This window comes from Dysidea avara, chromosome 15, assembly GCF_963678975.1.
Source record: "Dysidea avara chromosome 15, odDysAvar1.4, whole genome shotgun sequence".
Taxonomy (NCBI): Eukaryota; Metazoa; Porifera; class Demospongiae; order Dictyoceratida; family Dysideidae; genus Dysidea; species Dysidea avara.
Genome location: NC_089286.1, coordinates 2719435 through 2739263, shown reverse-complemented (window position 1 = coordinate 2739263; position 19829 = coordinate 2719435). Strand labels below are relative to the sequence as shown.

At 38.6% G+C, this 19829-nt stretch overlaps 1 protein-coding gene across 1 annotated transcript; it reads left to right on the top strand.

The window, feature by feature from the left end:
* The first annotated feature begins 18332 nt into the window (after positions 1–18332).
* On the top strand, positions 18333–19509 carry LOC136245208 (uncharacterized). The gene is made up of 2 exons (XM_066036706.1): positions 18333–18441; positions 18610–19509. The coding sequence occupies exon 2, from the start codon at positions 18634–18636 to the stop codon at positions 19507–19509; it is 876 nt and encodes a 291-aa protein (XP_065892778.1). The 5' UTR covers positions 18333–18441; positions 18610–18633.
* Positions 19510–19829: the final 320 nt, after the last annotated feature.

Below are 19829 nucleotides of genomic sequence, written 5' to 3'. Positions count from 1 at the left end.
AGCATATATCAAAAAAGATGAACAAGAATTACATAATTATGTATGAATAAGTACATATAGCTGCATATAAGTCTGTGGTTGACTGGATATGTTACTGTTTTTGTTTTTGTTTTCTCTTCGACAGAGCACAAGTACTATTCATAACGATATTGATGGATAGAATTGGCATTAGTTCTGCCCACAGCACACGACACAGCTAGGAACTCATGGCCATAGACAATTGCCAACATTTTTCTTAAGTAGGTTTCCATCCAGTTGATGTGCCGTTGCATGTCAATCTATTGGTCATATTCTGCTCCCTTGTAAGCCCTAACCCCAAGTCATCATGTTAGTTGTCAACTTGCAAAGATGGCCCTCCCTATTCCAGCCAGTTTATCCTCCACCATCTTCAACCTGCCATCTAATTGTTACACCTGTTCAAAGAGGTCTGAATATGATGGAATTTGATGGTTTACAGATGACTAACCGAGCTGTGGGCTGAGACTGTTGGGAAATAGTTCCACATACTGGTAGACTGGGGTGGATAATTAGCATAGGTAAAAGTTGGCAGAGGGAGGTAGTTCCAGTTACCACCAGAATATCTGGCTGTTCCACTATATGTGTTGGTGGAGGTGACTTGACTTCTGCTAACTGTGCTGGTGGACGTGACAACTATGCTGGTGGAGGTGATGGGATTTCTGCTAACTGTGTTGGTGGAGGTGATGTGATGGCAGTGACAGTGCTGGTGGGGATGATAGGATTTCCAATGGTTCCACTGGTAGGCATGATTCTGGCAATAGTTGCAGATTCTGGCTATAGTTGCAGTGTTCGTCAGTGGTATTTAATAATATGGCCAGTGATTCTGCTCCTCTCCAGCGAAAGCGCCGTGGTCCGTACCTTCCATATTTGCAGACACGCAACCCTATGACAGCAATGCCACGGAGAAGCCGACTTTGCTACCATTAAAGAAGAACTCCGCAAATATGCAAGTTTCGTGTATATAGCTACTGTAATTATAGGTATTGCCGTCTCGGTGTATATAGTTACTGTTATAGAGATAGTCAAGCCTTATGTAGCTGGAAAGAGTCTGTAGCTCCCACAAATTCTGAACATGTCTTGTTATAGTACACTTCTGTTAGAAGATACTCCAGTATTCCATTACTATAATAACAGCTGAAGAAGTTGTGTTATTTATTACAAACAACGAGCAATCATGTTAGCCATAGATAAAAGACACTTTGGGATTAGCAGTGACATTTTACAAATTAGATAATGTATTTCAGCTTGATGTGTCAATAATTTATTCCTCACCAAAATATGTGGTCCTAGTGTTCACCATCAGAGTCATTCACTCAGATTGATTTTGAGGGTGACAACTAGCCCACCACAGTCAACATTCATATACTAACACTGTCACATGTGTCACTATCATAGTCCTGGGTATCAACTCTTGTAAAGGTCACTGAATTGTGTGACCTTGAGAGTTGATGTCTAGCTAACTATGTTAAACTGATAACAAATAATTACATTGTATAGACGGCTGTTTTGTTTTAGTATACAATGGAACCAATCTGTGAGATTAATAAACACATCTTGATGTTCTTGTCTTTTCTTTACATCTTGTGGCTGTCTATTCTTTTCTGTAATGACGTTTACTAGATCCAAATCTTGTAATATACTACCTGCATTACTATCAACTGATTTCAAATCAATAGTGACAATATCACCAGTACTCGACTAATTCTAAATCAATTGATCCCTTTATTTCTCAGTGTAGGATTAACTTTGGTGTCTTATTTCTGATTGTTTAGTAAACACTTGTTAAAAATTGGCTTAATAATGTGACTGATTGTGAGGTGTGGTCAAGGCTTCCTCTGTTGCTCCTCTTGTTACCACGGCTACCAAAATCTGGATTCTATAATACTGTTTTTATTGCAATTAGGTTAGCGGTTTGTAATGGGAATATTTATGTGTGTCAGAAAAAGAATGTGATAATTTGTTCTGACATAGTGCCGTATGTACACTGTCAGTAGAGTGGCACTGTCAGTAGAGTGGCACTTTCAGTTATAACATGCTTACAAGGGATATAACAAAAATATACGCACAAGCGCCTCAAGTGTGAGTGTATATTTTTGTCATATCCCGAGTAATCGTGTTATAACTTATATTCTACATCCCAGTAGATGAAACGATTATAGATAGCAAGGTATAGTGAAACAGCACCTGTTGAGTAGACATCCTTGATGGATTAGACGTTTTAGATTCTTTAGTGGTACCACGCCCATCTGATCGCAATTAGTGAAGGAAACAAGAGTTCATCAAAAATTGCTCAGGTGAATAATTTAGATACTTGTTATTAGAGACTTGTTTACCGTTTAGATAAAGATTTCGTGGAATGTATGATGTTACACCATATATGGTAAGCGTAGCCTCAAAGTGTGGTATATACCACAGTGCGGCGCTTTTGATCTCAACCAAAGGTGTGGTATATATATATATATGTTTATGTAATAGGATGGCTGGGTGTGGTATTTGGGATTAATAGTGTGAGCATTGTAAGCAGGAAGGATTAAAATAGTGTGAGGCGAAGCCTCGCACTATTTCCTTCCTGTTTACATTGTGAGAACTATTAATCCCAAATACCACACCCAGCCATTCTATTACAAATTAATCCAACAGTTTATACATGTAATTACTGATAATAATGTTGTATTATTATATACATTATGGATTAGATAAATGTTATATTGATTTGTACATTCATTGAGCAACTAGTCTGAGTCAGATTCAATAATACATCTGCGCATGCTCTTCTTTCTACTTGACTGGAAACCATCCTGATTAACCTGGGTACATGTAGTATTACTGCCAAAGTATACTGTGCATTGTGTGAAGTTGTAATGTGGTTCTGTAGGTCTAGAAGAGCAGCATGAAGACATTGCACTAAAAAGGGGAGTCTTTGACTGGGAGTTTGTGTCACTTTGAAATGGATTAGAATTGCACAATACTGCACCTATAGCCTTGTGGTCCTCAAGATCTACAGTGGAATAATCCCTCAAGCTTTGTTCATTGCAATGTCCTGTTATTGCTGCTATTTTGTCATTTGAAATACCAGCTTTTTGTAATTTGTGAACTGTGGTTTTTCGCATGCTATGATTTGTAAATTTCTTATTTGTACAATTTAATCCTGCTAGACTTGTAATTTTTCTCATGTAGGTGTCAATTGTACGGACTCCAACTGGCTGCAAAGAATACCAAGTATCCTGTCGGGGTGAATCAAGCGGTCTTAAGTATAAGGGACCACAATCTTTCAAAATATCTGGTCTTTTAGATATCATTAGCTGAAGTAACATAGCGGGACACCGTTCCCCTCCTTGACTGAATAGCCTTTGTGGAAGCCTACGATCAGTTTTGGTGAGTCCTCCTGGCTGTGTTTAGTGGGGCCTTCCACCCATTCTACTGACACTAGTTTTCCAGATATGTCACGCACAAATTTCAAGTCCTCCACCTTTAATTGATGATGCTCCTGACATCCCCTTGTTCCAAAATGCTGAGTGAGTTGGAAAAAAATTGTGTAATTCAAACTTATAGGATCGTGGCTTCCTAACACGCCCTTCTGCCAAAGCTGCTCTTCCTCTTCTGGGGTTAATGCATCAGACTTATGTTTCTTTTTTCCGTATCCACGTTCCCTCAATTCTATGGCTTTACCATTCAGTACTCACCTACTTGTTTCAAAGTTTTTGTCTTTCAAGATACTGTAGGTTTTACCCTTATCATGGGGAAGAAAGCGGTCTAGTGATGACAACATCGTTCTTAAGCTGTCTGGTTCATACTCTTTACCATCTTTTTTCGTAGTTCTGCAAAGAATTGCTGTAATACAGTGTCTAGTTCCTGCTCAGGTATATCTTCCAACTTGTATAAATTTTTCTTACAATTCTCCACTTATCAAACCTGTTCAACCACGTAACTGGTTTTCATTGTGTTCTTGTTGCAATTTTTTTCCTGTAGTTGCTTTAATTCGCTAGTGCTTGTAACTGCAAAATTCGAATCAGTGGAAAGTACCTCCACTACTTCTGTTCCAGTCAGAGGCAGGGCATCATTCACGTCTTCTACAGCCGACAAGTCCGGCAAGTTTGCAAGCCAGTTATCAAATTCCTGTTTAGATATGGCGTCAACAACTTCTGCATCTCTTGACCAAGTAAATTCAAGCAAAGAGGGCGATAAAAACTGAGACAGGCTTTGCTCCTCCATTCTAAGCCATACCCAAACGATAACTACGCAAAATTTCGGAACACAATAATTAGCCAATGAAATTCGTATTTCACTTTTTTGTCAAGGTCCCTCTACAAAAAAAGTGAAATACTAATTTGATTGGTTATTTGCTCGCAGTATTTCAGAATAATACGTCGAAGTACTATTGAGAGTATTATACTGTAACAAACTCAACTGTTGGATTATACATATATATTAGACACTTTCTCAATTGTGCATATCTTTGTGGCTTTCCTAGCCATTTTACAATCAGGGAAGTACCTATTCAGCACTCCTGAGGATAATTCCACTTGTTAATCTTACTCATGTACCTTGCAATAGATTGTACATAAGCAAAACAGTGGCATGTCAGATTTTTACCTCCAAAGTAGAACTTCTACCACAAGTGAGTACTGTGAGGAACACAAACTCCTCCATTCTGTGTTGTTGGTTGTAGCATGTCATGCAAGTTATGGTGTTATTGTGTAGTTGCCCTCAAAACAGTTCAATAGAAAGGACTACCTTAAAGGTGTTGTTAATGATGGCTTATAGCAATAATAATTACACAAGTTACAAACAAGGTAACAATAATCTATATCTATTCAAGCTGTGAAAAATACTCCAAAATGGCAGCCTAGAAATGATGTTAATCATTTTGTACTACTTTATTATTGCGGCTGTCACTTTTCATTTATTAACATTTTACTCTAGGATTTGTGGGCTGCATCCTATTCTACAGCCTAACTGTTTTAATGTAGGAATTTACTTTTGCAGTTGGGAATACAAAGGATAGGTTTGGAAGAGGTATTTATAGCCACCGCTTGATTATTTGTGACTGTTTCCACCACCTATTATGTTGGTGATAGGCTTAGGGACTTGCTTTTACCTGTCTTGTATAGCAGGGCATTCATAATGAGGACAAAAACCTTATCGTAAGCAGTGTGTCCGCACCTACCAAATGTCCCTTGCTGAATGTAACAAAATGGTCTTCAAGAATACCTTCTATTAACAAGGTATTTATTAACAATGAGAGTACTACCACAGGTCAGATTCTTGTCCCAACAATTGAACTGAAATGCTCTGACTTACCATTGTCAAAGAATAGCCTGGCAAAGTGTGACAGAATTTCTTTCAACATGGGATTAAAGCAACCTAGCCATATCGCATTGATGGAGTCTCCCTCAAGGACAAATACAAGAAATGGATTGTCAATGGACCAACCTCAGCACTTTACTTGTGCAATTCTACAAAATGGAAATCCATCATCCATTGTTGTGTGCATTCACCTGTAGGATCATTAGCTTGCTTAGTTGTCCTTAGTGTCAGCTCCTGTTGCTGTTCAGTGACCTCTAACCAATATAGTGTATTTCCTCGTATAAGAGCTGCATTCTAATACACCCCTGGTCCTAAACTCCAGGGGGGCACTACAAAAAAAAATTTTCAGCTGATTCACTAATGGATTATAAGAAATAAACCAACAATAGTATTTTGTACATAATTGCTGTAGTTCATTAGTGGTAACATCTCTACTGCACAACACTGTATCCTTGTTGCAAGAGACGGATTTACTCACCAATTGCTGCTGTTTGTGATTTCTAGTGCTGTCCAAGGTATGCTTCTTTTTCCTCCTGTTACTGTATTTGTTAACTACATTCAGTATAGGTGTATCATAGCCTACAGTAGTGGACAAAAAATTCCTGTTTTAATTGCGTTCTGTTTTCCTTGAACAAAATGGAATGATTTTAAAACAGAAACTGAACGTTTGTAAATTTAATAGAAAGGGAACGGAACACTTGAAAATAAAGTCAAGTGCTTATAAAATAGGAATAAAAGCTAAGCTAGCTATCGGCATTTCCTTTTAAAGTCTTATAGCCTAAGCAGTTGGTAGGAAAAACAACTAGAGTATTTGTGATTTTCTTTATTTTACTTACAAACTTCATCATTCACGGCTCTTCAACAATCCTTTCTCGGAGCCCCTAAGCAATATTTCGTATGCCGCTGTGTTACCAGCGCATCCACTGTTGCCATGTCTAAATGATACAAGTAAAGCTGCTGTAGGTGGCCGCCGTCTGTTTTTCTGTGCACTGTAACCATGCACACCATTCTATCTATAATCAACCACATGAACCTATCTGTATAACAATCAGTAGTTGTGTTGCTGGTACACACGGAACAAGTCGTGTGTCAGACAAGACAATAGGCTTATATACTAGAAATGCAAGCCCTGAACTACTATATGTGTCATGCACCATGTGGTAATTTATTTTCATTTAACTAGCTGTAAAATAGTACTTTTAAGAAATTACATTTATATTCAGTATGTACACTGTATGTTCGGTTTATAAAACCCATTGCAGCTCCACCCAATTCTTTGGGAATAACTTGATTCCCATACATACTTAGATGGCAAGGAGCATCAACAGTATAAGTATACATTAACCTTTATAAGTTTTAATATCTGGACTATAATGGATAGAATGAATACCCTGGATGCAGAGAGTTGGCTCCAAAATGACTGACAATGATGGACCATTATAAACTTCAGCTAGTTGCTAATTCATGCCGTATGTGAAGCTGAAATGAGATAGTTATCGATACTCTTTCAATTTTAAGATTTAGTTTGAAATAGACTGATGGAAGCAAGCAGGTGCTAACTCCATCCGACCATACTTGTGCTGTAAGTGTATGCGTTCATGCCAGGACTGTGTTGAAAGAATTTTTCTGGAATCTGAATGAAAGGTGTAGAAGGTTTACAGTTCATCAAGAAGAGGAGGGAGCACATTATTGATCAAGTTAGAATGGTTGATTACGTGTGTGTAACAAAGCTGATTGCACTGACACATGATCAACATGTTGTTACTGATTTTTGTATGCAGGACTGATAGAGAAGGTTGTGTTTTGTCTGAGGTCCTGTCTACAATTATAGGCACAGATTGAGGCTTATACAAGTAAGATGTAGCTATAGTGTACAGACTATAGTGCTGAAATCATGAATTTAATATGACACATTTCAATCCACAGCCGGAGAATACCTGACCGTGCAGAACTGCTAAAGTATGTCGACAATCTCGCACAGTAAAATAGGTGGATATAAGCAAGTATTTGTCAACACACCTCACGAGCGGTATGTGTATAGAATATGTATCCATCCCTGCCAAGATGTTTACTTGAGTGGATGTGGTGCTTGTATAAGCTTAGGCTAAAGATACATGTTGCTATATAGTCCATATCAACAGCTAAAAGAATATGCAGTATGTAATACTTAAATACACATTGTGCTCTAAATGGCTATTGTCCAGATCTGACCATCATCAAAATTGTTTGATAATTCAAAGCATTTTGAGTCAGGTCTCAAGGCTACAGCACTCCAGCTCATTCTCCCTATCTCGATGTATTTTATATGGTCATTGGCACACACTGGTATACAGAGGTACACCTGGACAAGTTAATATCTCCTTCTGTCATAGACTTAGCTGTTATCAAGTAACGCTTAATCAAGCGGGCAGGCAGTCAGTCAGTCAGTAGAAAATTCTGTGAAATAAACTATTTTTAAAATTCCGTAGCAACTTGTTGAAAGCATTTCGGGTTGATCTGAAAGCTTGTTTGGGCTTAGTTATACCCAACCAATACTGCCTCATCGTCGTCTGGGAAAATTGAGGCTGTTTTTTGGGTGATTTTATTTTGTGGGCCTCGCCTACTCCTTTGTGGTCCCTACTATACACTACTATTCATAGCGTATGATAATGCCACCTTATGTGGAGGCTTTCGTGCTGTAGATTTATGAGATGTGGAGAGTTAAAACTGAACTGCAGAGTTATTATTGTTGGACAAGACTAGGTCTAGTATGTTATTATGTCGAGTAGGTGTGATACAGGTTTTCAATTGAATTTGTCGGTTTTGCAATTAAATTCATCGGTTTTGCAGTTGAATTTGTCGGTTTTGCAACAGAATTCGTCGTGTTTGCATTACAATTTGTCATAAACAAAACGGCTCCAAGAAACCAACCGTTCATTAAGAGATGAATTATTTACGCCATGGAGAGTTACACTTGAGACACTAGAAGGTAATTGAAGCTGGTAGTATGCGAAGCTGATAGTTGTCTGAAGTTAATTAGCTGCTAATGACCACACCCATCGCAAATGGCGCAGTAGAGTTTGGAATGTTGCTGGATAGGCTATAAAGAATTATTGCCTTATAAAGAGTTGTTCACTACTGTTGTACTTCAACAAGTTCTTGTAGCAACTGCTACATCATGTTTTCGTGTTTTCTCCAGCTGGGAATTCAATTGCAAATGACTGAATTCAGTTGAGGGTGTTGAGACGCTCTGAGTCAGAATCTGTTACTGTAGTAGTGTTACTACTACTATAGTAGTGTTATTAATCATTTGTTGATTGTTGCATGGCTGTGTTGGCATTTCAGATATTTCTTTAAGATTAGAGATATTCTTGGTTAAGAACTCAATAGCTTCCTTAAGCTTGGCTATTTCTAGGGCATGATCTTGTATCCAATTCCCGGTTAAATGCGCAGCGCATATGAACTAGTTGGTTGCTATAAACTACAACCCATTTTTCAAACCGGTTGTACGAGTTCGTTCCTAGGGACTCGTACCACAAAGTTTTGTTTGTTTATTGGATAGTGTTATTTGGAATAGTAAACTCCGTAATTACAGCAAGTAGAGGTGAATCCTTTTTTAGTTTTTCCCTTTGTGTATTATTTATTTCGTTACTGATGAGTGCGTATTTTTATGTGTAGTGGTTTTTCCATACATTATTTAATTATTTATGACGTATTTTGACGGAAAAAAAAGTATTATTCTTATTACTTGGTTACAGTGAAAGATGTTTCTTGTGATATAACTTTATTTCCAGTAAAGTTGACTCGCACTTTTGACTGTATCTCTAGCGTTTGAGGCAGAAAAGGTCTGCAATGAATTTCAACATACATTTTAAATTTGTGGTGTAACACTTTTAATGCTGCCTAATCCATATGGAAAGAAATCTTTGGTTATGTTAATCCATATGGAAAGAATGTTTGGTTAGCAGCTGTGTGCTGATAGTTTTTGTGAACTACTCACTTAAACACTAAGCGGTATCCACATTGCTAGGTGGGTGCTAATGTCTCAAATAACTTCCTCTATTCTCTGATCAGTGTTTGGACTACACCAAATGTTACATAACTAATTCCAAATGTAAGCTGTCCATGTCCAACCCACTACTGAAAGAGTTAATGCCTATCCACTCACTTCTATTTATTGCCTCCTAATACACAGTCAAGTTACTCGTAGGGAATAGTCCCATTTTTGTCTATTCACTAGTCAGAAAAAGACATGGGGAAAATGACTTAGTATTGTTTGAGTTGTGTTATTTATTCTTGTATAATATTTAAGTACAGTAGTTCCTCAGTTATCCAACCCTCATTTATCCGTACCCTTGTTTATCCAAAATTGGAAACGACTGCTTTATTAGAGTATTTTGAGTAAAATTGTATGTTCTATTAGAGTATTTCAACAGAGCTCTGTATGTAAATGTATAGACTTCAGTTATACAAAAAATTGATTTATATGAACACTTTTACCATTGTCTGAGACACATTGGGGTTCAGATAACCAAAGGTACACTGTAACTTCATCCCACATCTTTAATTACAACACAGCCTTGTTACTGTATACCAACAACTGTGTTTTCCATTCTGATGTTTTAGACTTACCTTATGTACAACATTTTAAAAGTCTGAAATGATATTATTGCCGTAGGAGGGTGCATGCCCCAGACACCTTAGGAAGCACACTAAGGAATGCCTTCCCTATATTACCAAGTCAGTCCAAATAGTAGTAGCAGTAATAGACATTAGATTGGAGAAATGATTCTCAGTTTCCTTTTGTCTCAGGTGGGACTGCAGGTGATCATGCCATCTAATCATGCCATCACCTGTCCTCATACTGAATGCTTTCCACCCACAAGGAGGGGGCAATTGGGGCATTTTGCCCCAGGCCCCAGCCTGAAATGGGCCCCAGGAGGCCCATGAAGGGCCCCTTGAATACCTGTTTAAAAAGATTGATATACTCTAATAGAGCAGTCAGATATAAATACTCTAATAGAGCAGTCACAGTATTAGTATAGCAAGCTTATAGATAAGGAGATATGGTTGGTGAGGGGTAGTTATTGCGATTGTTAGCAAGTAATTTTATTTTTTGTCTTCAACTTACAGCTTGGGTGAAGTTGTGATTCAGAATGGAAACCTCCTTGCCTCTGGGGCCCCACTTTAACTCTGCTCTGGGTGGCCCTGACTGCCTGTATACTGGGTCAACACAAAATTTGTACAATCATAAGATGGCTATACAAAATAAATCTAGAATTAGCTAAGTGATAATCTAACAATGATTTAAAACAATTAATTTAATGGTTATGTTGATTTAAAACATCTATACACCTTCCCTTCGCACAACTTCCGGATTGAAAGTAGTTATAATGGAGCCAAAGCATACATACATGTCTGCTCTTGACATCTTTACTGTCACCACTAATCATCTGTTTGGCTGAAATAGAATAATAAAATCAGTATAATTTGAACAGCTGAAAACTTAAATTACTAACTTAAATTACTTTATTAATTGTGTTGTTTACAGATTTGTGGTTGCTATACGACTCCATTTGTTTGAAGGATGTTATGCTTGCTATCTAGCAAGGTACAGTCTTTTTATCTGTTTGTATGTGATTGAACGTCTCAAAGTTCTCTAGGTATATCCACTGGTGATGCGGTGAAGTGGACAATACAGACAACAGCTTTAGGATATCCTTCTCTCCGGCTACTGGGTCCCACAAGGAGCAATAACTAAACAATAAGGATGGCATTTTCAATACCCCAGTGTTTAATTAAGTTATATTGGCATGCTTGACTGCTCTATTAGAGTATTTCATATTGATTTCTGTTTCCATACAGTTCTCAACAACTTCATTACTCTATTAATATTATTATACCATGCAGGTTAGCTCTACAGCAGTGAAATGTACAATTCAGAATAGTTTACCATTTTTTACTGAGAAAATTGTAGCTAGCTATAAACTGGTTATTTGTATTGGAACCTAGCATGGCATATTTGCCTTTTGTATTCACCTTACCTTTTTGGTTAACCCATTAATAGCTGAATTCCTGGAGGGAATTAAAAAAAAACGCATGACTCAAGACAAGCCTCTTTTCTAAGCAAACAAACGGTTAAACCCCTTGGAAACCATATATCACTATGTTCCCCATGGACCAAGGAATACAACTATATGCAATTTGTTGCCATAGCAGCAACCACATATACATTACAATATTTTATAACTTCGTATTTTTATATGCAAACGATAAAACCATACTTGACACAGTTATTCTAACTTTAGACAGCTAACAACAAACCTTACTTCATCACAACTGCGTTGTATACGCCGACGGGTGAAGCGCTTCATTTCCCTGAGAGTGGAAGGTGATGTTTCAGGTAAGCGTATTCAGCCATGGATTTTTGATACGGTTGCTGTACGTGCATGCGTAAATACTCATGCAATAACAATGGCGTCGTCACGTTTCACAAATTCAGTGATGATAGAGGTCATAGCAGCAAAGGAACGATCAATGACGGAGCGATTTCTTAGGGGGAAGTATGAAACAAACAAGTCTATCGAAGTAGATCAATGGTATCGTGATGTTTACGTGAGTGAATGGACGTATTTGTATTGGTTATTGTTTACTGGCTAATATAGATTAGTATACAAGCAATTAGCATTTGTTACAAAACATTATATGCAAAACAATAAAGTGCTGCGTACTAGTTACTACAGTTGGGCTAGCTAGTGTTCCAGTATTCTACCTTTGTGTGATAAAGTTTGAAACATTCCCTATCGTCACTTACACATAAATGTACATTACAGTAAGAACATTTAAATCGAGTTTCATGCCTCAGTTCACTTCTAGAAAGATGTTGCTTGTTCCTTGTCATGTTGCACACTACACATTCAAGTTTCTTTGTCTGTTGTATAGGCCAGTGACCAAGATTCAAGGTCAGTCGTGTTTCACTATGCTCCCCACTCCGCTGACGACCAGCTCGTTGCCGGAAACGATAAGGTCCGATTAGCTGATTGGCTACTGCAATGCGGAAGCTAAGATAACTTCGCTTTCGTCGACTTGGATAACCAGCATACAGTGATGGATTGGAGTACCTCTCTAAGATGTAAGCATTGTAAAGAGCACATTCTATCAGGTGAGCAAAAACTCTTTTCCACTACTTGCGGGATCTTCTCCCCACATTATAGTATCCTATATGCTGATCACTGCGATCCACCCCTCGCATGTACTGCTGATATTCAGGTAGCAGTGGTGGACAAGAAACATCACTTGATGTCCCATCAGGATTAGTACGTCGGACTGTCTCTCCATGTGATGCCCCGTCATGAAAGGTTGATAGAAAATAGACAAGTCTTCGATCATACCATGCTGCTGCAAGGAGTGGACCATTTGATAGGTAATTATAGTATCCCCTATCTTCCCTTGTCCTTCTAATTATTGACTTAGGAAACCCTGTTCTGTTTGTTTGAGCTGTCCCACAAGCGTTGTTCTGATCTTCATACAGGGCCATGTACAGGCGAGGGCTGGTATAATAATTGTCGGTGTAAACTTCATGCCCTTCAAGTCCATCCATAAGTTCCAGTACAACTCTTGAACAAAGCCCAACATCGGTTTGACTCCATGTTTTTGCCTGTGTATATTTGCATTCTGTATATGTTCCCATTTGTTGCATCACACAACACAAACACTTTTATCCCCCACTTTGTAGGCTTGTTCTTCATATATTGCTTGAAGTTGAGACGACCCTTGAAAGGAATCATAGCCTCATCTACAGTCACAGCCTGGTGAGGTGTGTAATTGGAAGCACATTGGGCAGTGACCAAGTTCAGCAAGTTTCTCACTTTGAAAAGTTTGTCATGTCGTGGATGCCCTACTGGATGTTGCTGTCTATTATCAGCAAGATGAAGGAAACGGTAGATCTGGAGAAACTTGTCTCTACTCATTATTTCTGAGATACCAGGAGTACTCAGGATCTCCTCATCAACCTGCCAGTACATGTCAAGGTGTGGCAAGTGTAAGATCCCCATCATTATGAGCATTCCAATAAATGCCTTCATTTCTTCACAGGTGACATCTTTCCACGGTCTTGCATATTGCCGACAGGGAAACCGCAAAGCAGCATAACTATTGGTTTCAGTGACCAGCAAGTCCCAAACATCATCAGTAAAGTACAAATAAAATAAATCAACTGGCCTTGTGTTTGGTGGAAATCATACATTTGGACCAGGAGTTGGTGAGTAGCTAAATTTAGTGTGTGGGGGCTCTATATTCTCCCATTCTCCAGGTAGAAAAGTTACTCCAGCTGCTCTTCCATCACCAAGTATGGTCCCATGTCCCCTACCAGCACCACGACCACATCCTCTGCCACGTCCTCTACCAAGACTAGTTGTTCTACTCCGACTACGCTCCCTGCCACGACCACGTCCTCTGCTGTCACTGTGATGTACACCATGTCCACGCCTGGCACTGTCAGTAGGTCCTACACCACCACCACCTCTTGTTGTACCCCGTCCTCGTCTATGTGCACGTGCTGCTCCTCGAGCTGCTGTGGTGGCACGGGTTGGTCGATCAGGTGATGTTGGTATGAAGTCATCATCGGAAGTGTCACTATCAGTAGGATCAAGTCGTCGTTGCTTGGGAGAACTTGGGTGTTCTGAACTGGATTGCTGCAGAGGAATACAAACATTTATTTGCATTATGTAGTCACTCATAAATAATTTTACTTAGCCACAACTTCTATTTTTTTTATCTATTGTCTGTATGTTTTCTATTTGTATGCTTGTATGTATTCTATCTCTTTTCACCAGTGCATATTTATCATCAACCATTTATACCTTAGTTGTCACCTATTCATATCTATGTGAAATCACTTACACTTTCATCTCTCATTGTGATCACTCATACTTCCTGTCCTACTGATGGCTTCACTTTGTTCGCTGGAAGCATCATCAAACTGTTCTTTATCAACCCTCTCTTCAGTAGAAGGATTGTCCCTGTCTTCAATATCATCTCTGTCCTCATTCAGGTCGTCAGCAGCATCCCAAGCGTCTGCCACTGGTTCGAGTACAGCTTCAGCCTCCAATTCGCTTCGACGGAGAACAGGCTCGCCCAAGTAGGCATATATCTCTTCTCCTTCATTATTGTCGCTCTCATCACTGCTGAATCCATCATCAAGAATATCGAGATGCCATTATGTCATTTACGCGCAAAATGCGAATCGCTTTGCGGGAAGGACCATTTATCCTAGTAACCTAAGGGGTGTGGTCGTACAAATCTTAGCACACGTGTGTCGGCCCTTATGGAGCTGCTTTATGGTTAAACTAGCGTGCTTTGCCAAATCATGTGGATTTCTAAATCCATGCCGCCATATGGCGGCTACCGCCGTTAATGGGTTGGTTAAACTAATAAATAAAATAAAATGTAGCAAACTGGAATGCAATAAGCACATTATTATATTGTAAATTGCAAAAAAATGTAGTTTTTGTGGGTTATCCATACTGGAATGTACTGAGTAGTGGTATGTGATATGTTGCTTAATTCTCTGCAACGACACTGGCTTCTCTTATTTCAGGTAGCTTGTTGGTAGTATATGCTATCACTGAAAAGATATCACCAATAGTTTTATTATTTTTAATACACAAAGAGACGCATTGTGATATACAATACAGTACAATAGATATCACACCCACCCATTTAATACACACAGTCAGGCAGCTAGTATAGTTTGAATATAAATATTCTACGTGAAGGGTCATGTGGCCTCTGCAAATTGCAGGGGTGGCTGTTGCAGCTAGAGAGGTGGTCAGGGATGAGTGGAGAACGTGGAATCTGGTTTATTCCTTTAGTGGTGAACCAGAGTCTGGACTTCTTTGCATAAAGGTGGTGCGTCAGATGACTCTTCTAACTATCATCCAATTGTTGTTAGCCCTGTGATTGCTAAAATTTTGGAGATCCTTCATTAAGTATACACCTTGAACAAAACAACCTGCACACTTACAAATGAAGAAGGTATATTTGCAAGCAATACAGTGAGTGTAACAAGAGTTCAAATTTTAAACCAAACTTCTACCGTTAAATGGACCACCACAACTAGAGAACTTATTCAAGCATAGCTACTTAATATAACATCTTTAAACAAGTATCCTCACTCCCATGGAACACAGAAGTTGTGTCACATCCAGTAAAGTTGTGAAACACAGGAAGGGCCAGTGATCTTGTCTTCCCAAATAGTCAAATACTTTTTGACAGTATGAATAGTTTTTCCCTACCACAAATGCTATCCAGACATTAACATTTTGATGCAATGATATAGATTTTAAGTAGTGGAATTAACCTAGGATAATTACATCATTGTCAACAGTGCAGATTGAACAACCACGGCAGCCAAGTATAATTACATCATTCAAGTACACTATATACAAGCCTATAGTGTCAGCTTTGATTTTTCATGGTTACATGGAACCATGCATAGACCTAGTATATCCATATCATTCATTATAGTGATGACAATTTCTTTGTTGTTCCATTAAAATAGAAATTTAATTACCTTTCATATGGTGCCCAGTATAAGGACAAGGGACCTTTTGTTCAAGCTCTGTGCTTGATAATTGAACTGCTGTAGTCCTTGTACATAGTACTACACAATCGTCAGCATTGAAGGTCCAAAACTTTAACAGAATTCCTGCAAATGGAAATTTTAGTGATTTTGTTTACTGCCTAGGTGAGAAAACTATTTTTTTTTTAAATAGATTACTAATAGGCTATTATGTTCCAGCTGTATGCTTTGTACTACTATGATACTAGGCCCAACAGTTAACTTGATAGAAACATGATTGATTTTTAATAGTAACAAATAGTTTTCTTGTCAGGGTGCAAAAAGGAATGTTCCTGAGGACTTTTTACACAACTTTCCAACTGTTCTGATATATGTGGGAGAGAGATATTGTCTGCTTATTCATCAAAAAGTCAAAACATTGTCAGTGGGAAGCAGGTACACCACAGCAGCTCCATCAAGCAGCTTGACACCAACAGGGTCACCGTGCATATCACCCTGCAATTTCTGGCTCCATTTTTCTCTTTTGGACTACTTAGTATGACAAGATCCATGCCATGCAGCTTTGTTTTGCCATATAAGTTCACCAGCTGTGATGCATTACTGAAAATAAGTGCTACTGGCAATGCATCTAGAACCCTGAAATAATTTTAAAATGAGTATGCTTCTGATTTGTCTGTATTTCCTATTGGGGATTATATATGGCTCTGTAGGTAGATAAACAAGCTATACTGAAATACATGCATGTATATTATGTTTATGCACCTATCAATGTAACGCCCCACTACCACAGGTACGGGCTGAGGGTGGGAGAAAGTCGGGGTTGGTAGGGGAATTGATAGCCCGATTGCCCCGAGGTAGTGGGGCTTTGTATTTACCTTGAAAATTATAAAAGAAATTCACTTGTATCGGATAGTCAACCATCAGCGTACTCCAGCCGTACATATCACAACCCGCAAGCGTATCCTCAAAGTGCATTAAAATGCAATGACTGGCAATCACGTGAGATAATTAACTGCGCACGCCTCGTTTTTGAATGCAGCTGGCCTGGTGGCGATGTGTGAACGAAGCGAGGAACGAAGAGAAAGCAAGAGTGCGCTGGTGTCTATCAGCACACCTAGTGGGCTAAGAACAAGAGTTGTGAGATATAGTGGCGACGTCTCTGTCCTCCGTTCTGCAATTCTAGAGAGCTTTAAGGATATTTTGCAGTGCAGCCAGAGTAGTGTGATATTGCAAGTATGAGATGACAGCTGGGGAGAGAACGTGTTTGTTGATGTAGTTGGCTTGGACCAGGAAATTCCTGACAGAGCTGTGATGAGGATAATGGAAACAATTCAGTCCGAGGAAGGTGCAGCCAACAATCTTTCCACCGCACAGTCGGTTAGTAGCTTGTATATAAATAAATTAGCTAGCTAAATAGCTATTTTTTCTTGGTGCATTTTGTCATGATAGGTAGGCAAAAACTATACTTGCTTGAAAAAGATTGATGTTTGTCACACAGTGCATGTTGCTGGGGGTAATTAGATGCATACAATACATTCCTGGTATTAAACTACATGGTATGCAAGTGCTGCATGTACACTGGCTTGCTCTACTTGTTATTGTGAAGCCTAACAGTGATAACCTGTTACTGCTAATAGCACTCTTATCCACCACACTCTAATCTGTGCTAAGATGGTCTGTAAAACAGTTTCAGCTTAAGTCTAAAACTACAGAATTGTACGCTTAGCTTTAGTTGACAGACTGATTGCTTCATGCTATATATATATAATTGAGGCTTAGCTGATAAATTTTACTTATAGTTGGAAGTTCTGAACAGAGCTCAATACAGCCCACCAGTCTAGACTCCGGCTCTAGAGTATTGAAATGTATCTGTGAAGAGTTTATCTATTTGTTAAAATCTTTTATCTTCACCTACATTTGCTTGCATATGGTTTGTTGGTTAATTGCTGACAGTGCTATAGTTAAATGCATAGGTTGTGATTAATAGCTATTTGATTAGCTGTGGTACCACCCAACCGCAACATTGCACTTGCTAGCAAGAGTCAATTTGTTTGCCGTAGAGCTAATAGCCAGGTTCACCCTGTATTCCGCAGGATGAAAACTCGTGAGTATAGTGAATACCACGTCCCTTTACTGGCAATAAACCTCATCGTGAACAAGTTAACTCTTGCAAGCAAGTGCAATGTTGCACTTATGTAGTTATCATACTGGTATCTATAGTTTTAATAGTTTGCACTACTAAATATTAGCAATCTTTTGTTAGCGGTTAGAGTATTATGATATTGTTCTAAGCATTTATATACATGCATTGTTAAGTTGCAGCTACTTACTATCTTGTATAAAGCATGCATAGTGTTACTAAATTTATATTGCAGAATATGTATTCAATCTTTCCAGTGGTAAAATTATACATAGTATCTATATTTTGTGTACAGGTGACCTTTAACCATCCTCAGGATTCTGGTGCGGTTGCAGCAGCCCCTGGTAAAACTTCTACCCAACTCCAATTAAGCTTATCCAAGTCTGGTGTTTCGCTTTGCAGAGGCACAACACAGGTATATCATACGTATAAATTTTACGTAAAGAATTTAATTCAGTCTATATTGTTGCTGCAAAAGAACACACACACACACACACACAAAAACAAATGTATGCTTATTCCTGTTAAGTGCATGTAACAGTTGCATTGCATTTACATTCTGTATGTTTTATACCCTATAAAGGAATCTAGCATTCCAAATGTTGAGATGGCTAGTCCAGGTCTGTCTGATGAAGACATCAAGCAGAGAGCCCTTATTTACAAGAAGGAATCCATACGACCTCTAACTGAATATCAAATATCAGTAAATAAAGCAGCTCAAGAAATTTGCCTACAGAATCCCGTATATCTTTCAAGTCGTCAGAAGCTCTTGGATGCGGCTAGGAGTAAAGTAAATTCAAGCTACTCATTTAAGAAGGGGAAAAGCCGCAGTAACAAATATTGTGGAGCTGTAGAGTCCACTGCTACAAAACGGCCAAGGCTCACTTTTGATGCTAGAGTGGAACGCATGAAACGGTTGGAAGAAGACATACAAAATTTAAAGGAAAGAATATCATACAAAGAGAAAAGAAGACAGATGGCTGAAAATGTGAAAAACTACAAGGCTTGTGACGATATTACTGAAGAGATTGCCAGTTTGTCCAAACAAAAACGAGAGCTAGAAAATGAACTGCTGGTTTTACAGAAAAAAACTAAAAGATCGATGTCCTACCATAGCAGAAATGTTGCTTCCAGTCAGGAGTCAGATGATTCCTCTAGTAAAACCAGGCGTTTGCATAAATCTTTGAAACCAAAGGAATCTAAGGTTGTGCTTGAAGTGTCAAGTGTATATAGTGATGACAGCAGTAGTGCAGATACAATCATACTCTCTGACAATGAAAGTTCACAAACATCTTCCAGAGGTCAATCATCATCAAATAGCCAAATGTCCTCTGGTGATCAGACTTCTTTTGTTGATGAATCACCTTCGGTTGACCAGACATCGTCCACTGAACTCATGTCTTCCACTGACCAGATCTCTTCTGCTGGCCAGATGTCTTTTGTTGGTCAAATAACTAACCAACAAAAAGATACACTTTTTTAACAGAGCCTCCTTGTACTGGTATTGCCGGTACAGGGAGGCCTCAGACTGACTTTGTTAGTACTTACCATGATTATGTTAATCTTTCACTATCGGATTATGAAATACTTTCTAATCGTGTAAGCATAAGTAAAATTAAAGAATTTAACCTTAGACAATACTGTTTAGCTAGAACACAATACTGTAAAAGCCACCACCATAATTGTAAGGAATGCCCTAAAATGATAAAAACTGCAAATATTGTAATGGAGAAAGGCATCACTCCTTTTAAATCATTATTTCAGAGCTGCTTTCCAGGCGTAACTTATCATACTCCAAATGCT